An 18,745-nucleotide genomic window follows, 5' to 3' on the forward strand; every position below is an offset into this window, starting at 1 on the left:
TAAGCCATTAAAAGGAAAGCAAAACATATTTCTGGCCTTGTCATTTTTTCTTCCTCTGTGAACTGTACTGACTTCCTTTTTTCTTCTTCCAGTTAAACAGAGCTTCTCATTCTAGCCCTGATGAAAAAGTCTTCATTATGTTGATTCTGGCTAAATGTGATTTTGCTGTCAAGATACTGTGCTGTCTAGAGCACCTTTGACTTCACATGGTCATTAACAGGTGTGAGGGCAGGCCTTAGGCTTTGCTGAGTCTTCCCTTTTATGACATTCTGTGGCTGTACAGTTTGCAGAATTTCATTTCCATGTAAAGAAATGCAACACAGAGCCACTGGGGTGCAGAATGACAGTCACTTCCTCGTTTTGAAAGACAGAATTACAGGGGTTATATCTTGACACCGGTGTACTTAGAGAGTTTATAAATGTTTGTTGCTTCATGTCTGTAATCCGTGACTGTTAACAGTGCTGCGTGGTTTCAGCGCTGTTTACAAGCATGATAAATGTCTGTCCCAGACACAGAGAGGGCTCTTCTACGAAAACACACCTCAGGGGAGTGGAGGTGCAAGAGAGAACATGTTTGAAAGAGTCTGAAAAAAACGAGTAATCGGTAAAGGAAGAAGGAAGTGTGGTACAGAGAGAGAGAGAGAGAGAGAGAGAGAGACGTGGCTCGGTGTGTCAGTGGAAAGAACATGCACATGCGAGTGTGCGAGTGAGTGAGTGTGTGTGTGAGTGAGCGGGTTCTGTGAGCATGTGTGTTTGTGTGTGTGTGCAGTCGAGAGACTGACCTTGAAGAATGTCTCTCAAGCTGCCTCGGAACTGGGACTTCAGTACTCTCCGGGCTGAAGCAAAGATGGGTAAGCCTGAAGCTCAGGGCTACGTGTTTCCTACTGCCAAAGGAATTTGGGATGCCCATCCTATTCTAGGGGCTGGATTTGCTGTGTGTGTGTGTTTGTAAAGTCAGTGTATGCATATGCTTGGTCAAGCACTTTATGGAAAGAGTGTGGCTTGTGGTGACCGGGGCCAAAGTATTCACAATAGCTGGTGGTGTTTTACTGTGGTTTTTTGGTCATTTTTAGGGCAAGCACCGATAGGATTTAAAATGATATGCCCAGACTAATTGACAGCTGTTCCAAACCTATTGAGTAAAGTTTAAGAGTAAGCACCATATTACCTACAAAATGGCCACACTTGTTCAGATGTGTACTATAGCTTGGCATTATAGTAGAACTCAGTCAGATCACACAGATTTATAGAGGGGCTTCAGATTCTTGAAACAGATATTCAACCTATTTCCATCACAAGCTGCTAAGTCATGTGTGTTTCATCTTCATCATTTATTTATCGTCATCCATTACCATCATTCCATCCCGCTGTTTTTGTGAACACTGAACAGTGTTCTGATTCCCTGTTGCATATTTTTACATTTTATCAAGCTTCACCTTGCTAGAGAGATAATCATATACCCTAGAGAGGTGGCATGTGGCAATGCGGCTGTTGAAATTGGGTTGTATAGAGTATAGAAATAATTTTAGTTAATCAATGATTCTCTTTCATCTTATCAATAATTAAAAGATGCTTTATGGATTCACGAGTAGAGGCCTTAGATTGAGAGAAGGCTTGTGTATATTGGCACAGAGTCCCTGGCTTCCTCTCTTCTCTGTCAAAGTCAGTGGTGACAGGAAACTGACGAAATTCTCTTGAAAAACATCATTTTAACTAAGGGTATATGAAAAAGTGCCTTAGATGACCCTCCTCCACAGGGCCATTTTATGGATGGATGACACAACAAGTGCTAAAAGATCAACATGGTGTTGGCTGGAGACAAGCTGAGAGTCATTCAGCCTGCAAAAAGGCATGAGTTGAGGTCAAGAACAAAAGAAGGATATACAAGACTAAAATAAGTGTTTACTTGCTTGATTATGGTGGACAATTGAATTTTAGTCTAAATTGTGATGCTATTATTGTAAGTGTTGTTCATTATCCATATATTGGGGTTAACAAACGTATAGCATACGTAGACATGCTTTTATGAGAGAGTTGATATAATATTTTTGCCTGATTATTTTGTCTCGTTGGGAATCTTTTTAATCCATTTTTTTTATTTATTTTTATTTGGTGTCTCAAGTCTTCTTAGTCCAGAAAGACGGCTCTTCAAAGCTTTGTGATCGTTTTTTGATTGGGTGCGGTCGGGCACACCACTGTTCACAGTGTGTGGGCCCGAGGTCTCACAAGAAAGCATCAAATGTGCAAATGCACCAGGGAAAGAGGGCCCTGGAAATAGACCAAAGCAAGCACATATTAGGTGGGGAACATAGAGAGTGATATCTCGGTCTTACAAAGGCAGATGATGCAGCAGTTTCCTGTTTACACGAGTCTGGGGCTCCTTGCCACTGGCCTCTCATCTACACACGCAGGTCACAAGTTGAGTTGTACGCCAACAGCCGAGCAAAAGCAATCACTCACAATCACACCATCTCACAGGCTACCACCCTGCATGTCAGTCTGGCTAAAACTCATCCACGACTCAGCTGTCTGTATCTAAATCCCTAAGAGTATGAGACTCTGTGTGTGTTTGCATGCGTGTGTATGTTCACTAATACTGGGCCTTGGCCATTGCTCTTGCCAGCTCTCAAATCACGCCCCACCAAACACTCATGCACACAAGTCAGATGATAAATATAAACGAAATGGTCAACACAATAGCTATGAGGTCACTTTGTTTCAGCTCCGTGAGCAGGGCTACCACTGTGAAACTTGTTCTCTGTGCAGGAAGCCCTGTGAGGTGAAACGTAGAGTAGTGACTTCCTGCCAAGCTAATACGTCTGCATTTGTCTATCTGCCGTTGAATATTTATTTTCAGACACATCCGTGATTCGGCACAGTAAATTCATTGCTTGGGGTTTAGACTTCCAGAGCTTTCAGCATGATATGACTCAATATTCTTCATCTGTTCTTCTCGTTAGCACGATCTAAGAGTATTATGCCTGGAGAGGGGAGTCCTAAGTCGTACCATAAAAGGTCCCTAGAAAAGCCTGTAAAGACAGGCTGGCTGAAGAAGCAGAGGTCCATCGTGAAGAACTGGCATATGCGCTACTTTGTACTAAGGGGGAATATCCTGATGTACTATAAGGACGACCGGGAGGGTTCAAATCAGGTGAGACAATGAAAGAAAACCTGGGCAGACACATTATATATTTTGTATTGTGTGTATATCCCTTAGTAGTAGTAGTGCTGTTAGTTTGTGGGTAATGTAGTTAAGTGTTTGAGAAATATTTGATTTGATTTTAATTTCTTTAAAGTCTTTCTAGAGTTTCTATGAGAGCTAATTTGCCAAACAATATCTGTTTGCAAAACATCTGGGAAAAACATCTGCACAGATGTTACTTACTGAATACTTGACTAACTAACTTACTTAATTTCAACTCAGTGTAAATCATGATTTACTTAAAACATTTCATTGTTTGATCAGCAACATGTTAGATGCGCATGTTAATAACTCAACATGATTTCCATAGGGAACCATCGAATTGAGGTCCAGTAAAGTTCAGGAGCTCCCCTCCAATGCCGACGACAAGTTCTTGTTTGAGATTATCCCACGTAAGGCTAAAAGCTTCTTTGTTTATATCACACTGTATGAAAATAGAATTGCCAAATGTCCCAGAGAGAGCAAAGAACTTTAGTATTTTCAGACTGTCCTTGTTCCCACAGCGAGTTGTGGAGATCGCGAGCGTGATCCTTACGTTCTCATGGCTCGCTCTCAGGCAGAGATGGAGGAGTGGGTCCGGAGCATCCGGAGGGTTATTGGAGCCAGATCCAATGGAGGTAAAGATTTTAATTCTCTGGGTATGCAGAACAGTTAGCATGAATATTCAGTGCATACAGACACTTTCAGACCATTTCCAGTTTCTTAAAAAGTCAATCTACATACAATTATCTTCAATGACAAAGCAAGATCAGGTTTTTGGAGTGTTTTGTAAATTAATTAAAAATAAAATAAAGTATTCCGAACCTTCACTTAGTACTTGGTCAAATCACCGTTGGCAGCAATTACAGCCTCAAGTCTTCTTGGGAATTATCCTACAAGCTTGGCACACCTTTCCTATTGGTTCTCCCATTCAGCTTGGCGAACGCTCAGGCTCCACCAGCTTGGATGGCAAGCGTTGGTGCTTCCATCTGGCCACTCCATCATAAAGGCCTGATTGGAGAGTGCTGCTGCACTGATGGTCTTCCTTCTGTAAGGTTCTCTCATGTCCACAAAGGAACTCTCAATCTCATTCATAGTGACCATTGCGTTCTTGGTTACTTGTTTGACCAAGCCCCTTTGACCCTGACTGGTTGGTCAGATCTAGGAAGACTGTTAGTGGTGCAGAACTTCTTCCATTTCAGAATGATCGATGCTACCGTGCAACTTTCAATGTTGTAGAAATGTTCTTGTATAGTTCCACAGATCTGTGTCTTGAGGCATCTTGTCTCGTAGGTCTACTGACAATTCTCTCAACCTTATGGCTTGGTTTTCACACATCACATAACACCATCAACTGTGAGACCTTCTATAAATAGGTGTGTGTGGGAGGTCTGAATACTTCTGTAAATGGGATATTTCAGTCTTTTATTTTTAATAAATTAACAAAACACTCCAAAAACCTGTTTTTGCTTTGCCATTGTGGAGTATTGTGTGTGATGAGAAAAAAAAACATAAAATGTGGAAAACTTTAAAGGGTAAAAGAAAACTATGCACTGTACATCATGCGAACAAAACATGAGGCAATAGTTTACTCTTGGGACCAATCAGTTTTGACCATCATATGCTGTCTTTTGAGGATATTTGAACAATAAAGGCAGCATAAAGCAAGCACAAGCCTGTGCTGGTGAAGCCCATGGAAACTCAGCATGGCCTTGCACGAGAGAGTGTTTTCAGAACATAAACCAATTTAAAGCCAAGATGCCTCGGTTAAGTTTAGTTTAGCCACGGCAAAAGTTCTTAGACATGCATCAGGCTAATGTTAATGCCGGTATTATGTTTAATTTAGTAAATAACAGTAGTGTGTCACTGCTTGAGCTACTACTCGGAAGTAAGTGTCATTAAGCCGGTAATTTACATAGCAGTGTTTCATCTATTACTGGTCTGGAACACCTGCATTCAGTTGTCTTTGTTAAATTAATACTTGGTTTTCTGCGCAGCACTGCTCAATGGTGTACCATCTCTGCATGTGAAAACCATCTCTTGCATGCTCTGTTTTACATCTCAAGGAAAATCTCATGGCATAGATTCACTTCCCTATGGTGTCAATGCTCTCAATGACATTCAATTACATTACTAAATTCCTGTTATATATTTATAAAGTATAACGTTAACAGAATGCATCCTGATGAAACAGTATTACATTTGTTGCCCTATTTTGTTACGGTCACAGCAACTATCGTGAGAAGGAACTTTCCACTGAGGTCACTGCCAGTGGTGTTCGAAAGATTCTGCAGCCAGATAGCAGATGTAGCAGATATGTACTGTGAATGAGTGTGCTACATAGGAAGCAAACTCAAAGTAAAACCAATATAAGAGTAATTTAGGTCTGGACGAAATTCACATTGTGGGGTCATTTGTAAAAGTACATAAATGCCCTAGTAAAAACATAGTATTATCATATCGATCATCCTTGTTCCTCACAATCCTTCCTCTTTCATGTCAGTGTTTGGCAAGAGCCTTGGAGACATGATTGCCTATGAGAAGAAGTTCGGGCAGCGCATGGTGCCCATCCTGGTGGAGAAGTGTACCGAGTTCATCCGGGAGCATGGGCTGAATGAGGAAGGCATCTTTCGCCTCCCTGGTCAGGAGAACCAGGTTAAGCAGTTCAGAGATGCCTTTGATGCCGGAGAAAGACCCTCTTTCCCCAGGTGACTACATAATCATTTGTTCCTCTCTACAAACCACCAAGCTTTGTGTGATTTCAAATTAGGTTTTTTCAATCATCGGCAGTGGCTATTGAATAGAAGTGGGTAAAATAATGCCTTAGCTACGTAAGCCAACTCATGGCAAAATAGCAGTAAATGTGGTTAGTTAACCTGCTAGGAAATTAAAGTTTACTGTCTCACCAGCTTCAGGTGAAATAATACAACCAAGCCAATGATCAAATGGCTGCTGCTGATAGGGTAGCCTACAGATTCACTTCATTAACTAACTGGAAAGGATGGCCTTATTTGTTAATTTGCCAGATGACCCTCCTGTGAAAAAGTATGAGATCCTCCAAAAACTGCTGTGGTCTACTTCAACATCAATGACTTAAAACATTTCCTGTTCTTATTCAGTTCCGTTGGCTGAGGGTAGATGTAGCAGCCCACTTATTTGGTTTACCAGTATAGTCTACAATATGCCCTATGTGTTCATGTAGCCTGAGGGAGAAACGCATATTTTACTGAGTTTTTGGGCTTTTTATGCCTTTAATTGACAGAGCATTGAAGATTGTGACAGGAAATGAAAGGGAGAAGAGGTGGGAAGATGGAATAGGGCCGGATTCGAACCTGCAACCTCCTTGAGCGTCAAGCCCGAATGTGGTCGGGCTATTGTTTGAGCCACAGTGCCCCCAGATATTAAGTTATTTAAAAAAAAAAAAAAACGTTTTGTGTATTAAATGTATATTTTAAGTAATTCTGAATTAAGATTCACCTCAATGAGTGTATTTCTAATAAACAAGCATACTCAATCAAAAGTTAGATGTATAAGACATCTGAACTGTCAATACTATCTTCAGGTATTATTTGTGTTTTTATTTAGTGTATTTGTGTATTATTTAGCTAGTGACAAAGATCATATTTATCATTGAATGGGGGACTACGTTATTCTTTCTTTTAGCAACCATAATCTCTGAGGCAGGGACGTGCTTTCATAGATTTGGCTGAGGGCAAAACCACAGTGACAGACAGACACTATCTAAAACAAATGCATAGAGGAACAACCGACTATTTGAGGTCTAACCACGTTCTCTACTGCCTAGTTAAGATAAATAGGCCAATGTTTGGAATTACTGAAGCACCAATGCTGCACCAACTGGTGACTAACTTTAAAACAGAACAAATAAACAGGCCAGTGATATTCTCTTATTAACAGCAATAAAACATCTACTCAGACTTACTATGTAACACACACACACAAACACACACTGCATTCAGACCTCGTCACTTCTCACATTTTGTCATGTTGCAGCTTTAAGTTAAAATCATTTAAATCCCCCCCAAATCAATCTATACTTACCTCATAAGGAGCAACTAAAAACAAGGACTAGAAATTATTGCAACTTCATTCAAAACTGAAAAAAACTGAAGATCACATTAAAATAAGTATGCAGATCCTTTGGCAGCCATTAGAGCCGTGGGTCCTCCGGGGTATGATGCAACAAGCTTTGCACTCCTGGATTTGGGGGATTTTCTACACATCCTCTCAGCCGGTCAGGTTATCAGCCATTTTAAGGTCTCTCCAGAGATTTTGGATTGGGTTCAAGTCAGGGCTCTGGCTGGGCCATTCATGGTTAGCCCTAAGCCACTGCTGCGTTGTCTCTGCTGTGTTCTTATGCTCATTGTCCTGTTGGAAGGTGAACCTTGGTGAGGTGAGCTGAGGTGAGGCCCTGAGCGCTTTGGACCAGGTTTTCATTAAGGACATCTCTGCTCCATTCAGCTTCCCTCACCCCTGACCAGTCGCCCAGTCCCTGCCACTGAAATACACTACCACAGTATGATGCTTCACCGTCTGGACAGATGGGATGGAAGGTGTCAGGTTTCTTCCAGACATGATGCTTAGAATTGAGCCCAAACAGTTCAGTCTTGGTTTCATTAGACCAGAGAATCCTGTTTCTCACAGTCTGAATGTCCTTTAAGGGCTTTCCTGTCTTTCACTGATGAGAGGTTTCCATCTGGCCATTCTGCCATGAAGACCAGATCAGTTGCAGTGATGGTTGCCTTTCTGGAAGTTTTTCCCATCTCACAGCATTTCTAAATATCAGCCAGAGTGACTAACAGGTTCTTGGTCAACTCTCTTACCAAGGCCCTACTTCCCTGATTGCTCAGTTCGGCCAGGCACCCAGCTCTAAGAAGAGCCCTGGTTGTTCCAAACTTCTCCCATTTAAGAATTATGAAGGCCACTGTGCTCTTGGGAACCTTTAATACACCAGACATTTTCTTGTAAGCCTTCCCCAGATCTGTGCCTCGACACAATCCCATCTCTGCACTCTGCAGGCAGTTCCTTTTCTGTGTGGGTGTGTGCCAGGGTGTGTGCCTTTTCAAATCATGTCCAATCAATTTAATTTACAAACACCTCAAATATGATGAAGAGAATTGGGAATCACCTGAAAAAAACTTAAAGTATCATAGCAAAGGGTCTGAATACTTATGTCAATGAGATACGTTTTTCCTTTTTAATAAATGCGCAACATTTCTAAATTCTGTTTTTCTTTGTCATCTCACACAAGAGTTCAACTCAATATACATTAATATACTGTATGTATCTCACACAAGAGCTCAACTGAGATGTTTTGGTGCCTGCAGTGATACGGATGTCCACACGGTGGGGTCCTTACTCAAGCTGTACTTGCGGGAGCTCCCAGAGCCAGTGGTGCCTTGGAGCCAGTACCAACATTTCCTGGACTGCAGCCATCAGGTGGATGCCAGCACTGGTCTGGTAAGACATCTTAGGCATTTCAGTTTCACTCTGATCTGGCAAGTAGGCTAAGGGTTTGAGTCACCTTCTGTAAAACATGCCAATGATTCAGATGCTCTTCTGTGAACAACTGAGGTGAAAAATGACCTAGGCCAACTACTTAATCTAGTTCAGATTTCCCCACATTTACCCGCAAAAAATGTGGAATATATTGCATCTGCATCATGCATGGAATCATCACACTGTGGCCGTGGCCTATTGGAAATCAACTGAGTGGATTGGAATTCTGGATCTTGAACACCAGTCTCATTGTCTAACCATAGTTTACATGCTTTCCTGTGAAATTCAGTCCAGTCAGTACAGAAATATTCAAGGGACTAATATTTTAGCGTGGGACTAAGGCTAGTCATGGAAAATATTACACTTCAATGTCACAGGCTTGTGGTTGTCTATTTTAAGTCTGTCTATAATATATTTATTTTTGTTTGTTTTGGCACATTATCACTTCAGGGAAAGGAGTATTTAGAGAAACAGATAGCTCTCCTTCCAAGAGTCAACTACAATCTCCTCAGTTATATCTGCAGGTAAGACCAATTCAAACATACATTTTATTCTACGATTTACATTTTTTTTAAGTCTATTTTTATGCTGTGTTCAGAGCATTATTGAAACTGAACACAAATATCTTGGTGTTGAACAGGTTTCTCCATGAAGTGGGACAGAACTCGAAGGTGAACAAGATGAGCATGGAGAATTTGGCCACAGTCATCGGTGTTAACCTGTTCAAACCACAAATGGAGGACGCCATCAGCATGATGCAAGGTGGGTGTATCTGTGTGAATGTCAGGTATAATTCTGCCATTAATCCAAACATCTTTTCTGTCAGATGCATGATTTATTATTTTTCGGTTGCATCCTGCAGGGACCCCTCAGATCCAGAAGGTGATGACTGTGATGATCCGGCACCATGAGCTGCTATTTCCCCCATCCAAGGATGTCAACCCCACCCCTCCCCCAACTAAAAGCAAAAGTAAAAAGTCCAGCGGCACACGCTTTGTGGGCTGGGAGTCAGCCGAGGTAACAGCCATAATCAATGTGTCTGGTGACATTTCTTTCAAGCATGCCAGGATTATCCCACCGTCGCCTTAATTATACACAATTGTCACGATAAAACGATAATTAAAAGGAAAGAGTTGATTTCTCACAGAAATAAAGGTGAAACGGAATGCCTGTGATGAGTATGGAGATGTCTGTTGCTCGTATTTTTAAAGAATTTGTCATAGGGTGGTATATCATGCTAGCAGAGGAGTACAGCATACTGTAGTAAGAGAGCTGTTTTAGTTTGGAAGTATTACAATATCTAAGGCCCTTAATGGTCCAGAGTTCTTAAGTGTTCTAAGTTCTTTAGTGTTCTAAGTCTGGCTGTCAGCATATGTACAGTATATGTTCCTTGCTGAATAAGTGACGCCTCAGTAAGTTACTTTCCATTCCAGCAGGGTGACAACTCATCTTTGTCAGAGTCTCCCGAAGAGGAGGATGCAGAGGCAGATCGAACCGACGGCTGGGGATCTGAGGACAGGCCTCAAGGCACTCCCACAACCCCTACCTCCCCCTCCTCGGATGGATGGGGCCAGAGCCCCCGCAAGCGTACCCAGACGCTCCCCAACCTGATCAGGGGGGCCTCGGCGAGTCGTACCCCCCGTGACGAGGCCCTGTTCAGGTGGAGCCGCATCCAGGAGAGCTGCGACGAGAGGGATGAGAAAACGTTCTCCGAGGACATCTTCAAGACCTTGGACCTCCAGGGGGTGTCTCCGTTCTCACCGACGCGGGAAATGGAGAAGGAGGAAACTGAGGGTCCCACTGCCAAGGACAGTGAAGCTTCCCCAAAGCCGCCAGACCTCTCTACATCCTACATCGCCCCTGCGCCAAAGGCTCAGTCTGCACGGCACCCTGATTTATCTCCAGTCAGAGAGGAGCCAGTGGGATCAACCACAGCCTGCCAACCACAACACACACCAGACAACCAAGGAGAAGGCCCCGGAACCTCTCAGCACATCATCAGCAGGTTTGTGCCAGCAAAAGCACCAAGTGACAAATGTCAAAAGATATATAGTTACATAACCATGCAATTTAACATTACACAAGATTAGTCATTTCCTTTTGTTAGTATTCGGGGGGCAACTCACAAAGAAGCATCTCATTCTATGTCACGCTCTTGGCCTTAGTAAATACGAGAACCACAAAACCCTCAGGGTTTAGCTCTGTTCAAAGAACAGCAATCCTTTATCTGCTCCAAAATCAAAACTTTCAAATGTCATTTCTAACATAGTTTTCTGCTGACTAATTTGGTTTATATAGATTGGAGTATGTAAGACATCATTATATGTGTAGAAAGATCGTTTTTTTTTTCATGCACGCAAGAGGAGTTCCCCGAAAACAGTAGTTACTTGTTGACGAGAGTTTATCACTGTGGAAAATGGTCACACTGGCTGTTTTTATCACTCCGTTTGTGTTTTGTGTTTGTTTATACATGCATGAATGTATCTGCATGACGGTGCATGCTTGCATGTTCATATTGAAATGTTTACTGGTGCACATATATATCGGTGCAAATCTGTGTGTGTGTGTGGTAGCTTGCAGAAACAGAACAGGGAGCTGCTCGCCAAGGTAGCAGAACTGCAGTCGGCGTTGGACGCTGAGAGAAGATGCGTTTCCGCTCTGGAGATCCGCCTGCGCAACGCAGAGTGCAGCCGCGATGAGGTTCAGAGACGCAACCAGGTGGCTCCCGCTGGCCCTCCGTAAAGCACCCCATCCAGGCCACTGATACAAATTATAATTTAATAACCGTGGTTGCCAACAAGTCATTTGCACGTGGCCACTTGAGGCCTGTGGAACTCCTCAGGGGACAACATGGCCAGTGGAAAGAATCACGGACTCAGACTCAGGGAATCAGTTTATAAAGGTACTTACAGTTCCAAACTGTAGAGTATCCATTTCAAAGGTCCGGCTAAGCCAGGTGTGTGGTGCACAGAAGTGTACATACAGTACAGACTCAGCTCTCATACATTCAACACACATTGCCATGGTCTGTCATTTTCACAATAAGAGAAGTGTTTTTTTCAGTGTGTGCTCTGTTGCTCAGTTATTCTATGTTTAACTGAATGTCGGTACTGCACATGGATATAATAAATATGATACATTGTTCAGAGTCTTTTTAACTTCATGTGGTCCGGTGGGAAAACACAATTGCAACTATAAAGGTAAGTGACTTATCCGGTCGTACTCCTTTGAAGGTAGGATTCGGTGTGGAGTGGATGCATGAGATGCTCCAGTGAGCCTTGCCCCCCATGCCGAATGATGATGTCAGGACCTGGGGGAGTCTGAGCTCTGCTATTGGATGAGGGCTGACAAGGCATGTCTGAAGGTGTGGAAGTAATGGTAGAAATGCCTCAGCGGTCACAGAGGAATCTTGTTGTCAAATTGTGTATGTGTGTTTGTGTGTGTGCGTGCGTGCGTGCGTGCGTGCGTGTGTGCGAATGTATGTGTATTCTCTGTCTATCTAGCAGCTCTAGTACATATCAGGGGAAATCATTCTCCCAATTAAACATAATAAGGGGGTATCATGTAAGGAATACCATGAGTGACAATTCAGACAGTACAAGTACAAGTGTAATGAATACCTGGCAGAAAGGCCCATGAAGTCTTATTAATAATTAGTGGAAATGCCGGTTTGAAAATATATTTTCTGGTTATAATGACTCAGGAAAAATGTGTTTTTAAGGTGCATGAGCATATATCACCATCCTATGACTGAATAAAAAAAAAAGACATTCTAATCAGCGCGTCCTCTACGTCCTCTACAATGAAGTTAAAAGTGAGGTTTTTTTACAGTGCATGTGTGTATGTGAGGAAGATCAGTGACAGTTGCTGGTTACCAGGTCAGTGTACAGTACCTTGTATGGTCCCATCTATGACCCTTCTGACCCTTTGCAGTCTCCCTTATCAGCCACTCACAAAGCCTCAGTGAATCCTTACTAGAGCTCACCTCAGAATGCATGTTTTTAAGATGTTTTTGTCTTCCCATGTATATGCATACTCCAAGGCCTTTGTAAGCTATAGGCTCAATTACCAGCTGAAGCAATAGATATTACATGTTACCGTAACATATATATTCCTTTTCTCAGTGACAGTCAGGATTTAAACAGAAGCTCAGGCCCTCGACTCTGTAAAGCGCCTTCAGAAAATTTGATTGTTTTGCCGTTACATAGATAAAATTGAATTTAGGTGAATTGAAGCTCAGAGAAATTAGCTGATTGGGCATCAAGTATGAAAGTCCAGAGAGCGAACGCAAGTAATGGACAATACACAGAGAGGAGGAAGAGGGAGCAATCGACAGGGTACTCACAAATCTGACTCATGCTCGTTTCATTTTCAGATATGGCATTTCATAGCTCTCAAGACCGGGAATAGATGACGCTTCAGAACTGACATTCCCCGCACGTGTTCTCCACAAGGCCATGTTTGGATGGCTGTATGTGTTCAGTGCCTCTGTGGAGGTGTTTTGTCTGGGCAGTCCACATAACTTGGCTTCTGAGATATGGAGATAATATATTTCCCAGCACTTCCGATATGTATGTTTGTTTGTGCCTCTGCATGTGGAAACACCCCTGGAGTTAAGAGCGCTTCCTTATGTGGGATGCACCACGTAGAGGCTGAAGGAGATAGGGCGAGGGGCAGCACATGGGCCGACGCTGTGAACAGACACCTCTGAGTGGGAACAGAGTGAAGGAAAAATCTGGTGTCTCATTTTTCTGTGCAAGGATTATAATGTAGCACCCACTAAACTCGTGAAATTGAGAGAATGAAACAATAATGGACAATATCACTTAGTGTTTGCTCACTGTTTGGCTGAGTAAGTTTGCTATCAGACTCGGGTCGTTGGTTCTAACACACCTCATTTCATACCAATTCCATTTCCACAAGACGTATCCTCCCTTATTCAACAGCATAGGAAAGTTAGGGAGAAGTCGTCAATGAAGCAAAGTTCCATCTTGCAAACTACACCATCATAAAAAACAACAACACAAAAACAAACAAACAACTGACCAAGATCTGCCCTGGCTCTCCCACCCAAACAAGAAATCAGCCTAACAAGGAAGGGCCTACTGCAAGGACAATGTTTATAAAAACCTCATTAAGGAAGAGGGCAGATAACACCCGCCACACACACACACACACACAAGCATGCACACACACACACGCTCACACATGACAGCACACACACACACACACACACACACACACACACACACACACACACACACACATACTTATAGATAAGGAACAGAAAGAAAGAGATAGAGCAACACACACACACTCAGAGAGGGAGAGAGAGAGAAAGACGGACAGAGAGGAGACACAAAGCAAGGAATAACACCAGAAAAGAGATGCCACAGTGGGACGCAGCAAAACCACCCCTCAGCCGAAGTCCAAAGTCTCCCGATATCAAACAGACATCAAAAGGTGTGCAAAGGGATAAATGCCCCAACATCAGGAATAAGGCCAGTTCGTCACTGTAGCAACGGAACTTGGGGAAAGAGCCACAGAAACTTGCCTGTCGCCCTCAACCAAGGGTGGACACTGATCCCAGCCTCTGGACAACTAACGCAGGCTGCTCCTTTGACACCCAAGTGGAACTCAACAAAACCTAAGGGTTTAGAGGTTGTTGCAGGGTGTACAAAATTCTTCCAGTCCGCCGTGACTCAGCCCGCCACAGTCAGCATCTGAGGCTGACAGAGAAGCTGAGCAGCTTCTTTGGCCACATGGCGGTGGGTGTTGGGCTCATGCAATCAAGGAGACTCTCGGTCATCATGTCACCCGTCCTGCTAACCTTGCTGGTGGTGCTCCTGTGGCCTCCGCTTGGGGGTTGCAGCCCCATCACAGCGCCTGAGAGGCATCGCCCGGCGCCTGGGCTGGATGATGGGCGTGGGGGTGTGGTGGACCCCTCGCTCCTGGAGCAGGATAGCGAGGTAGACATGCAGAAGCTGCTGGAGACGCTGAAAGTGCAGTTCCTCCGCACGTTCAACCTGTCAGGGCTGGGACTGCTTCCACAACCGGGTACCGAGCGCATGGAGCCTCCCGAGTACATGATGGAATTATACAACCGCTTCGCCAATGACCGCACCGCCATGCCCACTGCCAACATCATTCGCAGCTTCAAAAATGAAGGTATGTGCTTCTCTGTACTGTACCGCTATGAGAGATATGAAACAAATATTGTTACAGATTCCAGTGTTTAGTTCACTACATGGAAATGTCAACCACTTGCCTCTTTCCATTGTTATTGTCACAGGAACTACAGACATGAAAATAAAACCCTTTGTAGGGACACAGAACACTGCATTTTCACTCTTTATCAAACAATATTAACAATATTCTTTGTTATATATTGTACGCGTCTCAAGCATGAAATGCATTCACAGAACATAGATGTTGAAAAAAAGAGCATGATAGAATTGAGTTGGCCATGAGTAAAACAATTAAATGTACATGACATATAGCACATAGTATGTTATGCTACACATGATGTGTATTGCTTTATATTAAGGGCAGAAGATTTTTTCTGTTGTCAAATTCTAACGAAAGAGTGAGAAGATTTGTCCCAGTACATCCAGCATGACATGTATTATGCTCCTCTCATTAGCTTTTTTCCTAAGCATTTATTTATATAATTCACATCCAGAATGTAAACTATTGCAACATGAGAAACAAGAATTGTACGGTATTACTGGAAAAAAGTCATCTTAAAACTTGCATTATTATTTTGGGCTTAAATTTGTATATGTTTGAAGTATTTGGTTGTACTCAGTCTAATGCATGGACTATAATGACCTGGATACTTTAAGTGTCTCATTATAAATAGCTCGAGCACTTTTAAAGCATGGTGCTTGTATGTGATAAACCAGTAAACAAAAGATACCAACAGAATGAGAGGAGCATATGGGTGTATATCTGCACTGTTCACCATTCTGAAAGTGTGTGTGTGTGTGTTTTGCTGCACAGACTCCTCCCCGTGCATTGTGGGTCCTCGAGGTGTGAGAATACACCCGCTGCTGTTCAACGTGTCCTTACCCCACCACGAACGAGTTACAGCAGCTGAGCTTCGCCTCTACACCCTCGTCCAGACCGACCGCCACCTCTACACTGGTGTTGACCGCAAGGTGACTGTGTATGGGGTGGAACTGCGCTACCATGACAACGGCAATGCTGGTGGTGATATCGGTGAGGGTGAGGCCAGAGGGGACACCCTGGAGGTTAGGCCAGATGCTGGGTCCAAGGAGCCAACGGAGCTGGTGGAGCTGGCGTCACGGCAGGTGTACGGCATGGATGACGGCTGGGAGTCCTTTGACATGACTGCCGCCGTGCACCGCTGGCGCAAATCGGGCTTTGGCACCACCCACAGGCTGGAGGTGCACATCGAGAGCCTCGACGCGGATGCTGACAAAGACAGAGAGGAAGAGCTTACCGAGACGGAAGGCAAGCGGAGTGGATCGGTCGGTGACACAGGAAACATGGAGATCGAGACCAGCCAGGAGGACCGGCACAGGCCGCTGATGATCGTCTTCTCTGATGACCAGAGCGGAGACCACCGAGGTGACAGGCGCGAGCTAAATGAGATGATCAGCCATGAGGACGTGGGCGCAGGCCTCCAGGACAACCTGAAGCAGGGATTGAACGGGCTGCTGGAGGACCTGGGTGAGATGGGCCTGGGGGCCACAGCAGAGGGAGGCGACAGCACTGACAATGAGCCCGATGAGGAGGCGCTTATGCAGATGCGCTCCAACCTCATCTACGACACCTCCTCCCGCATTCGCCGCAACGCCAAGGGCAATCACTGCAAGAAGAACTCACTCTACGTGGAGTTCAAAGACATCGGCTGGGACAGCTGGATCCTGGCGCCCAACGGCTACGAGGCCTTTGAGTGCACAGGCGTCTGCTCGTTCCCCCTCACGCCACATGTTAAGCCCACCAAGCACGCCCTGGTTCAAACGTTGGTTAACATGAAGAGCCCGCAGAAGGTGGCACCAGCATGTTGTGTGCCCACTAAGCTAGACCCTATCTCCCTTCTCTATCTGGATGATGCTGGGGTTGTCACCTACAAATACAAGTTTGAGGGCATGGTGGTAGCAGAGTGTGGTTGTCGATAGTTGAGAGAACACAGGACTTTTAAAATGTCTTAGCCCCATGAGAAACCCAACTTAGATGACCTAAGATGTACATAACCAAGTCACCAGTAGAGTGTCGAGCAAACAAAGCATGAAACGTGCGGATTTAAGACAGAGTAGGCAAAAACACTTAAGCTAGAGACATCAGCCAGTATTTATATTTGTGTACAGTTCGATCAAATGTTTAGTATTTGTACAATGTGTATATTTGGTATTTCAAGACAGAGATTATTTTATCGTGCCATGTACAGAACATTTTCTAATCATCTGCTAAATGTGAATGAAATAGCAAACTGTAAAAAAAGGAAAGTAGTTTATTTTTCTGACCCATTCTCATGACTCCATTTTTTCTGGTTGGTTTATGAGTGGCAGAGGGGAGCCTGAAGAATCATTCAGAAACCAAATGTTCTCAGACATGAGCCAAAGTGAATGGGAACAGGCCAAGGAAGAAAAAACAAACTAAAAAACGCCTTCCAACACAAATCAGCGATCATATCTGGGGGAAATGTAAAATTCCTTTCTGCATCGCTGACGTCACTGGCAGGAAGAAACTGTCTTGTGTTGCGTGTCTCTTGAAGTGGGTGTTCCTCTGGAATGGCAGCACAGTGGAGTGGGTCTCATAAACTCCAACACCAAGGGGTCCTAAATGTGACCTCTGGGACGACAAGGCATGTGAAGAGGATACAAGGATGTGAAACTGATTGCTTTCCTTCAGGAGATCAGGGTGGATTAAACACGGGAGAGGGGACTTGAAAGGAGCAAGACATTGCGAAACATCAAATTCACTATTGACAGTTTGGATAAAAGACAACAAAACAGCCGTTGCCTGCAAAAGTTTGTTTCAACAGAGAGATTTTCTCTGGAGGAAGCTGCCTCACCCTGTTAAAAAATAAACTATAATGGCATTCCAAGGGTCACAGAGGAATCTCCATAGTCAGTCTAAAGTGAGAGAGAGAGCAGCCGCTGTACCCCCACTGGCCATTCCTGTCTCAGAGCGTGCCTGTCCCCCCTGAAACGCACATACACAACACATATGGAGTTACGTGGCAGTGGGATTAACAGAGGAATGTTGTGGTGTGGGGGGCAAGCAGATGAGTGAAATTGTGAGACATTCCACCATTCCTATTTTAGGCTAGGGATTGGGGTACAGGAAAGGAGGCAGGGAGGGAGGGAGAGACAGGACATTTTTCTCTACCTATCCTTCTCCTCCCCTTTGTTGTTGCAGAGCAGTGTTTGGGGGTGGGGGGTTTGTGTGGGGGGCTCTAGGTTATCAACCCTCACCCACCTTCCCGGGCTACAGGGAGTCACATGTGCCTGATCCCTTCCACCGTTCTTCTACCACCACCCCCGACCCCCATCTGCCCCCATCCTCTGCGTGGCTGGTGATAAGGAGGTGTCGGCACTGTGAAGCATGTGTGCTGCCACTTGGGGCGGCGGAGCACCGGACGGCGTTTGCTGCTGTACTGCCAGGGTGGTGGTGGCGGGTAGGGGGTGGATGTGCGAGTGGGAGTAGGGAGTGTGGCTGAAGAGGCCTGAGTGAGAGCTGTCGAGATTCCAGGCGGCGGCCAGGCGGATGGGGTGGGCAACCTCGGCCGCCACCGGAGGAACTCTTTGGCCCTGGGTCACCCCTGCGCCGACCTCAGGGCCTCTCATCTCTCTCTGGTGCATGCACAGCATGCACACAAACACACACACACACACACACACACACACACACACACAGTCACACACTTTTATGGAAAAGATCTGCGTTTGGGCTCTTATCACCTTCAGGCGGAGAGGATGAGTGGAAACTGTGGCCTGTCAGGCTGTCCTCCCACTTCTCTCCATCTCAAACACTCCTGTCATGTCAAGCCTAGCAGTGCCCTCCTACAGCACA

General features: G+C 44.5%; 2 protein-coding genes across 2 annotated transcripts; both read left to right on the forward strand.

The window, feature by feature from the left end:
- Positions 1 to 790: 790 nt before the first annotated feature.
- On the forward strand, positions 791 to 11,443 carry arhgap25 (Rho GTPase activating protein 25; the record flags this gene model as incomplete). The annotated part of the gene is made up of 11 exons (XM_080853130.1): positions 791 to 851; positions 2,961 to 3,151; positions 3,513 to 3,594; positions 3,706 to 3,819; positions 5,685 to 5,889; positions 8,530 to 8,662; positions 9,152 to 9,225; positions 9,342 to 9,463; positions 9,564 to 9,718; positions 10,135 to 10,706; positions 11,275 to 11,443. The coding sequence occupies 11 exons, from the start codon at positions 791 to 793 to the stop codon at positions 11,441 to 11,443; spliced, it is 1,878 nt and encodes a 625-aa protein (XP_080709256.1).
- Positions 11,444 to 14,463: 3,020 nt separating this feature from the next.
- Positions 14,464 to 16,848, forward strand: bmp10 (bone morphogenetic protein 10; the record flags this gene model as incomplete). The annotated part of the gene is made up of 2 exons (XM_080852372.1): positions 14,464 to 14,869; positions 15,704 to 16,848. The coding sequence occupies 2 exons, from the start codon at positions 14,464 to 14,466 to the stop codon at positions 16,846 to 16,848; spliced, it is 1,551 nt and encodes a 516-aa protein (XP_080708498.1).
- Positions 16,849 to 18,745: the final 1,897 nt, after the last annotated feature.

This window comes from Sprattus sprattus, assembly GCF_963457725.1.
Source record: "Sprattus sprattus genome assembly, chromosome: 15".
Classification (NCBI taxonomy): Eukaryota; Metazoa; Chordata; class Actinopteri; order Clupeiformes; family Clupeidae; genus Sprattus; species Sprattus sprattus.